The 13729-nt window shown below is 38.0% G+C and overlaps 1 protein-coding gene across 5 annotated transcripts in view; it reads right to left on the bottom strand.

Moving 5' to 3' along the window:
• TBC1D1 (TBC1 domain family member 1) overlaps positions 1 to 13729 on the bottom strand; it is a 316594-nt gene that overhangs the window by 68763 nt on the left and 234102 nt on the right. For all 5 annotated transcript variants that reach the window (XM_043971867.1, XM_043971868.1, XM_043971866.1 and 2 more), the window contains one exon: positions 191 to 352. In XM_043971867.1, the coding sequence (XP_043827802.1) occupies positions 191 to 352 (162 nt within the window). The remainder of the gene's footprint in view (positions 1 to 190; positions 353 to 13729) is intronic.

Raw genomic sequence — 13729 nt, 5'->3', positions numbered from 1 at the left:
CATGGCAAAATGAGCCATGTGTATACTTATTTGGCCCCAAGTGATGATGCCCATCAACCACAAGCTCTGATTAGGGGAGAGGGGAGCACAGGAATTAAAACCCTCAGACAGTGTGATCCAAGATTCCATTCTTTCTCTTTTTTATAAGATTAAGTATACCCAGATCTAAACAAAGAGAAATAAAACTTACCTTGCCCAACAGCAGAATGCATTTTTTCCATGTCAAACTTAATCTTTGACCTTCCTGGAGTACTTAGCATTTTTTCCCATATTGAAGTTACATCTTTAAGACAGGGAGTAATTTCTTCATAATCAAGCTTCAAGCGTTTATTTAGCAAATCATTTTCAGAAGCTAGAAAACAGAAAAAGCATTAGTAAACTTTAACTATTTACTATCATATAAGATTACCCATAATGCCAACCTATGTCCTGGGACCTAAGGTGATCAAGGTTAAAGGCAATAGAAATCACAATGAGCTATACAGTGTGGCCCAGGAATGATAAGTTTTGGGTTGAGGTTAACTCAGTGGTTATCAAACTTTTTTTCCCTCCTGGCACAGTATTCTTTGCCAAGAAGAATCCCCATACACTGAACATTTAAGTTGGCAACACCACTGAAAAATTAGCAGATTTGTGTATGTACTTATGCTTCAATAAAAGCAGCAGTTTTTCTTGAATTCTTTTTGAGTTCAAGTTCTGGTGTATTTTGTAGTTAAAGCAAACATGTAATAGTAAAACCATACTATATTGTTTGGGTAAGTAAAATCTGTACTAAACAAATTCATTTATAAATTTTATTTTATCTGTAATAACATAATCATCTAAAATTTCATGACACTCCCAGCAACACTCAGAACATACTGCACAACCCTTTGAGAACCACCAAGATAAGTTAGAAGCCACCACTGGTTTACCTATAAAATAGGCCCTAGAGTATCAACATAGAATAAAACAGTCAATTATTCAAATCCTTGGCTCACAACTGTTTCTTAAAAGGTAGCATACCTTCGGATTAAACAAAAAAACCAGAAATTTCAATGAGCTAATCTGTTTGATTCAAAATCATCTGAATAAGACATTCTACTTAGTGTTTTAGAATTTGGAAGTGATGCTAGAGGTCATAGACTCTAATCTAAAGATTCATAACTCAAGTGGTTGCTTGAACACTTCTAATCAAGGAAGCTCATTCTACGGTTTGATAGCTTTAATCATTTTTTTAAAAGACTTTTTTTTAAAGTGTTTTTTTTTGTTTTATTCCTAAGCTTAAATCTTCCTCTCTCTATAATTTTCACTCACCAGTCCTGTTTCTCCCACGAAATTAACAAGAAAATGTCTGCTGATGATTCCATATGACAACTTTCCAAATATCTGAACATAGCAAACATATCTAACCAAAATTTATCTCATTTTCCAATTTTTATAACCGTTCTTCCTAAAATGTGGTTCCTCAATGACCTAATAATCCTTCTCTCCATCTTCTCTATTTTGTTCGTGTCCCTCTTAAAATACGGCCCCTCAAATTCCATACAGTATTCCCATGCTTTAACTCACACAGAGTACAAGGGTTATTATCTCTCTTGAGCTGGACAATATACTTACTTTAATGCTACCTAAGATTCATGTATTTAGTGGAAGTATACATCAAGTATACATTAAGTAGAAACTGTAGCAGCTTTGCATCTTAGTAGACAGTTTTCAAGAGTCACTATGACCATACATCATCACCCGAAGGCCAACGTGGCCATGAACCTCTTTGAATTTAGCTAGACTGGCCTTAGACAAAGCCCATAGCTAAAGCCTTACCAGCTTGGCTGGAACTTTCATAGCTTGTGCTCTGCTGGGACAACCTTTGGGAGCCCATTGTGAAACTTCTGTGAGATGATGGGTAATGAGTGGAGGAAAAAGAAAACAGGAGACAGAATGTCACATAGACCAGCTTGGCTGGAATAAAGAGAATGATTGGGAGGAATATGGGATAGATCAAGCCTGGTTAGGAAGGGCTTTCTTTAATTGACAAAGAGCATGTTTTCATTTTCCGTGGGGCAATTGGAAACCACAGAAGTTTCACGAACCAAGGAAAAACTCAATTGACCCTGGGCTTTAGGAATATGAACTTGGCACAGCTATGTGGACTATGGGTTAGAGAGGCTTTATGTGAGGAGACCAGTTTAGAAAGCTGCTAATTCACCCCTAATTCAGGGTGGTTGAAATGAGTAGGTAGGAGGGGTTCAATAGATGGAAGTCTTCAACAAAAGGTTGGGTGGATGCTGTTAAGCGTGTTACCAAAATTCAAACTTTAACCTACAGTGTTACACTGAAAAAAATTGATAAAGGTGTATATAAAATTTATCCTTATCTTGACTCAAAACTCAGGAATGATTTGCCAAGATAAAACTCCCTAAATCTTATTCATCAAAATAGGTACCACTGTATTGTTATCCATGGATATATTTACCTTCATCAAAATATATTGGTTTTAGAGATAAGTACACATCAAAACACAGACATATTTTAGAGATGATAAATTGGTATTCTTTATTTATGTTAATCTTTAAATCGATGTGTGAATTTGTTTTTAAAGTATCTTGTTTTCCCCTTAGTCTGACAGAGGTACAAAAATCATAAACCTACTTTCACATTTTAAGCCATGCTTTAAATGTCATACTTATCTTTCATCAGCTTCACTAAAATAATGTCATCATACCACACACACTTTTCCCCTGAGAATATACACTTTTCAATGAGGTTGAACATAATAAACATTCATTTAATTCCTCTCAATTCTTGAGTCACTAAATTTGCTTATAAGTCATTTAAATGAACATCATAAATCTATTAATATGGAAGAAGGAAACCACAGCATCACAGGGATAGAAGGGAACTTAAAAGATTAGAGTTCAATTTTCTTTGTTACATAAGAGTCCACTGACGTGCAGAGGAGTTGAGCATCTTGCCCATAGTAGTCTAAGAAGTTAGAGGCAAACCAGGTAAGAGAACCCAGGTCAAGTCAGGTCAATTCAGCAAACATTTATTAAGCGCCTACTAGGGTTGTAGGCAGCCTACTAAGTCAGGGATACAAAGAAAGGCAAACACTATCCCTGCCTTCAAGGAGCTTACAATCTAATGGGGAAAAAATATGCAAACAACTGAGCACAAACAAGATATATCTAAAATAAGATATTTCTAATCCTTAGTGAGGATTCTACTGTACCCTACTGTCTTACACCGTAACAGATGCATCAACTTCATATATGCTACTTGATAAATATCAGTAAGGATGGGTGTCTTGTAAAATTATGGGCAGAGCCCCAAAGCTCTGTTCAGGATTCTATTCTCTTTTCTCTCTAGACTCTTTCAGGAGGTGACTCCATCAGCTTCCATGAGTTTAGTTATTTCTATACAGATGTCTCCCAAATCTATTATTTCCAGCTCAAGTCTCTCTTCTGAGTTCCAATCCTATATCACCAACTGACTGTTGGACATTCTGAACTTTATGCCCCATAGGCATCTAAAACTCAGTATGTTCAGAAGAGAATCCATTATACTTTTCCCCAAACCTCCCTTCTTCTGAACTTAAATCAATCAATAAAGTATTTATTTAAATAGAGTACCTATTCTGTGCCAAGTACAGTGCTAGGCACTAAGGATACAAATGCAAAGGGCTTACACTGTAATGAGGGAGACAAGTACGTACATACACACACACACACACACACACACACCACATAAATATAAAGTGAATAAATACAAATATATGTAAAGTAGTTATATATAAAGTGGTTTGGAAGACACAGCACTAACTGTTGTGGGGATCAGGAAAAGCTTCATGTAGAAGATGGTGCCCAAGCTGTATTTTTTTTTTTGGTATGTGTGGGGCAATGAGGGTTAAGCGACTTGCCCAGGGTCACAAAGCTAGTAAGTGTCAAATGACTGAGGCTGGATTTGAACTCAGGTGCTCCTGAATCCAGGGCTGGGGCTTTATCCACTGTGCCACCTAGCTGCCCCCTCCCAAGATGTATCTTAAAGGAATTATAAAGGATTCCACGAAGTGAGAGTACCTTCTAGGCATGGAAGCCTGAATTCCAGCATGGAGTTAGGGGAGTAACATCCAGTGAAGCTGGAAAGATGGGAAGGGGACATGTGATGTGTAAGGCTTTAAAAGCTAACTGGGGAGGGGGGGAGGGGGATGCACCCAGGTGGCGCAGTGGATAGAGCACCAGCCCTGGATTCAGGAGGATCTGAGTTCAAATCTGGCCTCAGACATAACACTTACTAGCTGTGTGACCCTGGGCAAGTCACTTAACTCTCATTGCCCTGCCAAAAAAAAAAAAAAAGCTAATGGGCATCACTAGTCTTCCAGTCATGCAGGTGCACAACCTCACTACAACCTTCACTCCTTACTCTTGCTCATCCCACATATGTCAGTTGCCAAATTTCACTGTATCTCTCTCCAACATCTCTTGAATTCATCCTTTATCCCGGGACTCACAGTCACTACCCAAATTCAGGTCCTCACCATTCAATGCATGGACTATTTTAATAGTTTTCTAATTTCCCTGAAATATACTTCTCCACTCCAATTTATTCAATTTCTACACAGACACCAAAGTAATTTTCTTAAATCGCAGGCATGAACTTGCCCTCCCCTGTTCAATAAACTGAAATGGTTCCCTATTATCTCTAAGATAAAATAGGAAACTTTTTTTTTCTTTTTAGTGGGACAATGAGGGTTAAGTGACTTGCCCAGGGTCACACAGCTAGTAAGTGTTAAGTGTCTGAGGTCGGATTTGAACTCAGGTACTCCTGAATCCAGGGCCGGTGCTTTATTCACTGTGCCATCTAGCTGCCCCCCCCTGCCACAGAATCTTATTGTTGTCACTCTCTCTTTCATTTCCTAAGACATATAAAACAGTTACAGATTACCCCCATAACCTGAAAGTCTGTCTACCCTTCAGGTATTTAGCTAGGCCAGGCCTTCTTCTCTCCCTGTCTTAGAGAGTCTTAGAACTATTTCCTCTCTGCCCAAGTCATGGTCATATCATTAGGGGATCAGAGTTACTTCCTAATCATTAAAAGTGGTGAAACATAACTAAGCTTTATTACTTTGGTCCTTCATGAAGTAACATGAAACATAGATGAAAGACTATTTTAAATCTCATTTTCCTCTCTTACCAATTTTCTTTTAGAAAAACAAGTCAAAAGGTACAATGTTACCCAAATAATAACAATTACCATTATTGGGATTATAACTGACTTTATCTAGTCCTTTAAACATCTGCAAAGTTTGGCTCTGGGGAAGAAATAAAAAATTCATCTTCCGGGCAGCTAGGTGGTACAGTAGATAGAGCACCAGTCCTGGATTCAGGAGGACCTGAGTTCAAATCCAGCCTCAGACACTTGACACTTACTAGTTGTGTGACCCTGGGCAAGTCACTTAACCCTCATTGCCCTGCCCCACCCCCCAAATCATCTTCCTTCCTTTCTTACTGAGGTGAAGGACTGAGGGTAGACTGTTGCATATACTGATCAATATGGTTGAATTTTGGATTCTAGGATCACAGCTAATGAAGTGAAATAGCTCATAGAAGTTGTTTACTACAATTCTCTCATTTTACACGTGTTTGGGTGATTTTACTAAACATCTTCTCTTTCCTCTTTCTTTTCAGATCTTTATTACAAGGAAAGGTCCAAGGGGAAGAGGAGAGAAGGAGGGCTATAGTCTGAAATCCCAAATATCAACAAAAAGAATTTTTTAAAAAAGTCAGCAATGTCCTTTACATATACAGGGCTCCTCTGAATTACAATGAAATAAAAAACAAAAAAAAACCCAAGTTAAAACTATCGGTATCATTACCTCCAACTTACAGATGAGGAAATCGAAGTTCAGAGGGTTGAGCTCTCCAAGGTCACAAAGACAGTAAATATCAGGAATAATTAGAACTTAAGTCTTCCTGATTCTAGGTTAAGCAGTTGTTCAGCATGCGCCTTTCTCAGATGAAAATGTTTCTGATAAAAACTTTCTTTTTAACTGATATTTGACCTTTGTATGCATGAAGGGCATCTTCAATTGGGATAAGGATTAAGTAGAACCTTACAAGTGATATCTCACAGTTTAGTGAAAGACATAGAAAAGAAAAAAAATGCTAGTGGGTTATTCTTGGTTTGATTATAAAAAAGGCATTTGGTTAATTAAAGCCCAATACTGCCTTGATAATGGTTCATGAAGCTAAAGAATAAGAGAACCTAGGAGGTAGAGGTAAGGAAGGGGTACATTACAGGAATAGGGGACAACAAGTACACATCATCCTTTGCATGATGGCAAAAAGTAAATTGCCAATAAGCCAGATTTGGCTGAAATACAGAGTACTTGAAGGGGAATGAGGTACAATAAGCTTGGCAAAGTAGGCTTAATTCAGATTTTAAAAGGCTTTGAATACCAAGCTAAGGAGTATGGATTTTGTCTTACAGGGAATAGGAAGCCATTGAAGACTATTGAGCAGGGAAATAACATGGTCAGACTTTCAGACTACTGCTTTTTTCTTTTCTTTTCTTTTTTAAATAAGAGTTTTCTTGTATTTGTTGTTTTGTAAATTATCCATGCATTTTTCTTTTTGATGAGGCAATTGGGGTTAAGTGACTTGCCCAGGGTCACACAGCTAGTAAGCGTCAAGTCTGAGGCCAGATTTGAACTCAGGTTCTCCTGAATCCAGGGCCAGTACTCTATACACTGCACCACCTAGCTGCTCCCTATCCATTCATTTTTAAAATTTTTCAGTTCCAAATTCTCCTTTTCCCTCCATCTCCTCCAATCCCCATTGACAACATGGGCAATATAATACCTGTTATATATGTGAAATCATGCCAAACACGCTTCCATATTACCCATGTTGGAGGGGGGAAAAAGCAAGAAAAAAGCTTTTTTCTTTTTAAAAAAATATGCCTCAATCTGCAGAGTTCATAAATTCTCTTCAGAGGTAGATAGCCTTTTTCAACATGAAACGTTTGAACTTTGGAACTGTCATAGATCATTTTATTAATCAGAGTAGCTAAGTCTTTCACAGCTGATTGTCATTACCATATTGCTATGTACAATGTTCTCCTGGTTCTACTCACTTCACTTTATATCAGGCTCATTGAAGTCTTCCCAGGTTTTTCTGAAATCATGCCCCTCATCATTTCTTAAAGTACAATAGTATTCCATCACAATCATGCACCACGACCTATTCAGCCATTCTCCAATTGATGGGTATTCCCATAATTTCTAATTCTTTGCCATCACAAATGGAGCAGCCATAAACAGTTTTGTACGTATGTTGTTGTTTTTTCCTCCCTTTTCTTTGAGTTCTTTGGGATATAGACATAGTAACAAATGTGCTTTTTAGAATGACTGTTTTGGCAGATATGTAGGTTGAATTAGCTGGGAGTGAGGGGTGGGGGAACAGGAAAGGTTTTATATATAACCATGGGACTTGGGTAGAAATTCCATTTTTGACCCTTACTAAAGCTTAGTGACTGGGCAAGTCACAATATCCCTAAGTTTTAGTTTCTTCATCTGTAAAACATGGATGATATAATGAAATACACATCTATACATATATGTGTGCATGTATATGTATGTATAAATATGTGTGTATATATGTATACATCTTTTTTTTTAATATGGAACTAATTGCAAGATCACAATAAAGAAATCAGTATATAAATGTGAGCTGCTGCTAGTATTTTTAAGTCCATAAAACAGAGGCAGAGTCACGTGGGATAGGAACAGATGGAAAACTCAGTCCAGATGGTTTGCAACAATAAGGAATTTATTTAGGAATGTGTGGTGAGCTAAACAAGGATTCCAGGGAGGGGCTGATATGGCCAATTCATGCAGATGATATATTGATATTATGACATCACCTAATTTCTGGGGAACCATATTTTGAGTGTGTTTTTTTTCTTCCCCCATTTTTAAAGTGAAAATCATAATACCAGGGTTAGAGGAAAAATTCACTAGAGTCATAAAAAATGAAGCTGACTAATTCTGAGCAGCTACATGGGAACAGAGGAGAAATGCCTTTTCCCCCCTCTTATTAGTCCATCCTCCAATTTCTACCTTGTCACCTGACTAATCTTCTTTGTAAAACTAAATAGACTATAATCTTAGGGTTTCTTACTTTAAAAAAAAAATGAACAAAACAAAGGAAAGATGAGTGTTATCATGCTTCTCGGACCAACTCATTGAGAATTTGGTCAGAGGGAAGAGATAGAGAGTATGGTCAATTCAATTCAACAAAGATTTATTAATCACTTTGAGGAGTGAGAATAAAAATTTTAAAATCTAGGTAAGGGGCAGCTAGGTGGCGCAGTGGATAGAGTACCGGCCCTGGATTCAGGAGTACCTGAGTTCAAATTAGACCTCAGACATTTGACATGTACTAGCTGTGAGACCCTGTGAAAGTCACTTAACCCCAATTGCCTCACCAAAAAAAAAAAAAATCTAGGTAAGATATCCACCCAACCAGAGGTCCATTGAAACAGAAGCCAACTGGGCCTAAAAAGGACTTTCTAGAAGAAACTCTGGACCAAGGCAGCTCCTCTGTGCCCATATTTATTTAAATCATCATCTTGTAGATAGGCTGTAGGAGAGCCCAAAGCCAAGGAGCAGGGATACTATGTCCCCTAAGACCTGAAGGAAGAAAAATAGGTAAAGAGACTGAGTTGTGAGGAGTGGAACAGGTAAACTGAAGATCCCTCTTTGATGTCCTTGATGTTAGTAACATAGGATGCTCCATCACTGGCTATAAGGCGGTGGAGAAACATTTAGCCTTGAAGAAAAGGAAAAATATTTTATTTATTTATTTTTTTTTGGTTTTTTTTTTTTGGCAGGGCAATGAGGGTTAAGTGACTTGACCAGGGTCACACAGCTACTTAAGTGTCAAGTGTCTGAGGCCGAATTTGAACTCAGGTACTCCTGAATCCAGGGCCGGTGCTTTATCCACTACGCCACCTAGCTGCCCAGGAAAAATATTTTAAACCATGCCTTGTGCTCCTAGTTGGGGGTGGAACAGAAGGGGCAGATGGTATTTGTACCTCTCTTCTTGCTGTATCTTCTCAGTGAATATCCCTTTTGTAAAAGCTAATTGACATTAAGTGGTTACAGGATACTGGATCAACAATCACTAGTTCATTGATAATGGGGAGATACTAACTATAACTAGTGATTAATATTAGAGAAAACACACTGCAATGGAGCCTTGGGAGAACAGAATTTGAGAAGAACCTACTACTACTAGAACCCCAAAGGAGGGAGGAGATGGGAGATTTAGTTAGCTTTGCTAACTCAGTACAAATTGGGTTAAGGATTCAAGTTACTTAAAGGTTACTTAAGTTAAGAAGTGAATTGTTTGCCTGGAGGCAGTGAGAACCCAAATGAATTTATGTAACATGGCTGTCATTTAAGACTCTCATAAAGAAGAAGGGCAAAATGTTAAGCCAAGAATGTTGCACTGGTTAAAGGGGCTTGAATACCAAATAAAAGATTGCTTCCCAGTCCCTATGCCCTATCCTAGGAGATGCTGTGCTCCTGCCAAAATATGTATTCTCCTTCCAACTATTATTTTAAAATTATAATAAAAATGAACTTGGAGCATCTCCCAAGGAGCTTTTATGAGTTGGAACCTTGTTTAAAAATTTAATGTATTACACTGGCCACCTTGCTTTTAATGCCATCTTTGTCTGATGTGCTTAATGACTTGCTGCTCTAAAGATGCATTAGTCTACCATCTTATGGTACACTGTCAATCTGGGGGTGTATTTGCACAATAAATATATCATAAGACAACTGTTACCTTGATGTGTTAGTAGGGTAAAACTTCATCAAAAGAACAGTCTTACATATTAAATGGATGGATCCACCTGAAGTTAAAAGGACATCAGGGTAATTTTAAAGTTCTTTTCATACTTACAAGTGCTAGCTAAAAGATTAAAAGGACAAGAGTTTGACAAAATTATCAACTAACTCTTTGTTCTCACACTTAAGGAATGTTTGGAGTTGAAGGGAAATTAATTTGCTCATCTCTGTAATAGCATATAGGCTTACAGTACCTTTATTCCAAGATAATTGGGGGACAGATACATAATAGCCCAAGTCAATAACTCTCAGGGAAGAGCATTTAAAAGAAAAACTATTGCCTCTACAGAACAAAACAAAATTATATATGGGAACTATACTAACTCTGGTTATTTTATTTTCAAATCCTTGTAATAAAATTGTTGAGGAATACTATGGATAATTATGTAATGGAAGAAATCAGGACTCAATTCCATATTTGCTTTTTTTCTGAGCTTAAAAAGCTTAATCATAATTTATTGACATACTTTGATATGTCAATAGCATTGTACCTTATCAACAGTACAGATCATAACCCTTCCATGCCTTCTTATCCTGTATGACTCTTGCCAATGTCACCCATAAATGGTTCACTTGCTCTGTTGCTCTGTTGGAGGCCTCCTATAATTCTCTTAATACTGAAACATACAAGATGTCCACTTGCTATCCCTTGTTCTCAACACATGACCAATCCATTTTCTTTTCTAGTCAATACATCTATTTTTTTTTTTAGTCAATACATCTTTATGATGACATCTTTTATGTCACTTCTCTAGTGGTCAAGTATTGTAACCTACTCACACCCAAGACATGGCTCTCCATTACCCTTTGTGTGACTCAACTAAGTTTTGCAGAAACAATGATGCAGTCATTTATCATCAGAAGAATGGGGGGGGGGGAGGGCAGGGCAATGAGGGTTAAGTGACTTAGGCAGGGTCACAGAGCTAGTTAAGTGTCAAATGCCTGAGGCTGGATTTGAACTCAGGTCCTCCTGAATCCAGGGCCAGTGCTTTATCCACTGCGCCACCAACCTGCCCCCAGAAGAATTTTTATTTTAAAAATAAGGGCTTTAGTTTCAGGGAGAACTTGGGCTTATTAAAAGCTCTATACACTTATGCAAAAGGTAGTCTTACCAGAATTCTTTCTACTATTCAGTAGTGAGCCCAGTCCATTTGCTCACAGTGTTGGTGCAGGATATATGCACTGATAAACTAAATTCATTGTGTAACGGGCTAAAATTCTAGCTATATTGTCTAAAATATCTAATGAGTGGTTGCCAATAAATTGTAAGCTTTAGCAAGAGTTAGACTTTTAAGCATTTATTAAGGAGAATAAGAATTTGATGAAGAGAAAGAGAAAGGCCTAGATTCATCTATTAAAGGGGGAGAGAGCATTCCTAGCTCCGCTCTCCGCCAGAGTCCACAGGAAAGAGGGTAAGCCAGCCTCCCCCTTCCTCCTCCCACAAGCCAATGTCACTTCCTGACACCAAAGAAAGCCGCATGGTCCTGCCCTAAGAGGCCCTCTCCTCATGGCAGAGCTTTTCTACAGCAAGTCTCCAGCAGGTGGCATCATTCCAATCTTTACAATTGGTTATTTGGCCAAGTGCATAGAACTGTCAGAGGAATAAGCATTAGTAGTCCCCTAGGTTCTTACCATATGGATAGATAGGCTGAATTATTCAAGGTGATTACTGATCTCATTTACAATATTCTGCATTGCTTCAGGGCATTTGGAGGACCCCAATCTCTATAAGGAATCCCTCTTCCATTTGGGTTCCTAGCTCTCTTCCATGACTAAGGAAAGTGCTTTTAACAAGCATGTTTCCTTATTTTATTGCTCACTTTATATTATCAGAGAGCTGTCAAGCAAAGTAGACTCTGTTGTTAGAATGACTTTTGTATGATTTTGACATATATCCTGGAAACACCTTGTTAGAGGGAAACAGTTAAGGGGATGATTGAATGAAATACTTTTTTATAGTGTGCTCAACAAACAATAAACATGGAATCTTTATTCTCTACATTTTTCAGTATATTGCGTCACTGAAGAATATAATTTGAGAAAGTCTGCCCCGTCCCCTGTCAAAAGTACATCCAAGATGTCTCCTATATGTTCTTTAGTGCCATTTCTAATTTCTCATGTTACACATCAGGGTCTGGGAATGACTTTAAGAGAATCAATGAGCAGTGGTGCTACATGGTTAGGAAAATGTCTTGTACTCTTTTCCATTTTTCATCTCCTGTCCTCTCTTCCTATTTTCATCCTTAAATACCTTCAGGATGGGGCAGCTAGATGGCGCAGTGGATAGAGCACCGGCCCTGGACTCAGGAGTACCTGAGTTCAAATCCGACCTCAGACATTTAGCATTTACCGGCTGTGTGACCCTGGGCAAGTCACTTAACCCCAATTGCCCAGCAAAAAAAACAACAAAAAAAACCCCCTTCAGGATGACTTCAATTGATTGTGTCCCTCTCAGAGTTTTCTTTAATCTTGCTTTCCCCTTCACCATTTTTCTATTTTATGAGGCCTCACTGCTACATGTAATCTTCTAGATAAGATCTTAGAAATAAGTTAATATTCCATTGGTATCAGCTGCCATATCTCTTTGCTTGGCAAGATTAAACATTTGCTAGCTCAGGTGGTTTCTAGGCTCTCAGTCTCTGTGATGTGTCTAAGGATCTGAATGACAGAAGTCTGTGTCATTAAAAGTTATTTTATCCATTTCCCATATTATATTATCATCAGACATATTAGTCAATAAAAATGTATTAGACACACCTCCTATGTACCATGTAATGTGCTAAATGATGGAGATACAAAGAAAGGGAAAAGATAGTCTCAGGTCTCAACAAGTTCATAACCTAACAGGGAAGACAGCACACTAACAACTATGTACAAAAAAGCTGTTATGCAGAATAAATTAGAAATAATCAACAGACAGGGCAGCTAGGAGGCACAGTGGATAAAGCACCAGCCCTGGATTCAGGAGGACTTGAGTTCAAATCTGGCCTCAGACACTTGGCACTTACTAGCTGTGTGACCCTGATCAAGTCACTTAACCCCCATTGCCTCACAAAACAAAAACAAAAACAAACAAAAAAAGAAATAATCAACAGAGGGATCAGGAAAGGCTTCCTGTAGTTATATGATTAGTTATCATTTGTTTAAAAAAAAGTATCTTCCTGAGAATGTTTTTTGGTTTTTTGTTTGTTTGTTTGTTTGTTTTGTTTTGTTTTATTTTATTTCTTTTGCGGGGCAATGAGGGTTAAGTGACTTGCTCAGGGTCACACAGCTAGTGTCAAGTGTCTGAAGCTGGATTTGAACTCAGGTCTTCCTGAATCTAGGTAGGGTTCTTTGTCCACTGCACCACCTAGCTGCCCTGCATGTTGTTTTTTTTTTTTTAAAGAGAATTGAGAACTTAACTCTAACTTTTATCAGTGTTTTAATCAAGAAATGCATTGGTCAAATTAATTGACTAGTATTCTGACAAATTAATACCATTTATCCAGATGAAATAATGAAGATCTCAAAAGAGCAGAGCAGTTTTTCATATAGGAGCAGAACACCACATCTCTTAATTCATCATCAGCCCACTTGCCCCTAGAGTCACCAAATAACTGGGGCCATCTTTATAATGTAAAGATCTACCCTCTTAACTTGATCAAGAATTCTGAAGCTCTAGCTTGGGTGAAGGAGGGTGCAGTAATAGCTGCTGCCACTGTTATGGCTGCTAGTTCCCAAAGAGCTAATATGGGGTCAAACCTGATGGGTTTGATAGATACAGAGTGGGGACTTCCATGAAGATAGCAACTAAAACAGCAACAATTCCTGGGAATTTCTAGGGGCAGGAGAAGA

The sequence above is a fragment of the Dromiciops gliroides genome, chromosome 6, assembly GCF_019393635.1.
Source record: "Dromiciops gliroides isolate mDroGli1 chromosome 6, mDroGli1.pri, whole genome shotgun sequence".
Lineage (NCBI taxonomy): Eukaryota > Metazoa > Chordata > Mammalia > Microbiotheria > Microbiotheriidae > Dromiciops > Dromiciops gliroides.
This window is presented reverse-complemented; position numbering and strand designations above follow the sequence as displayed.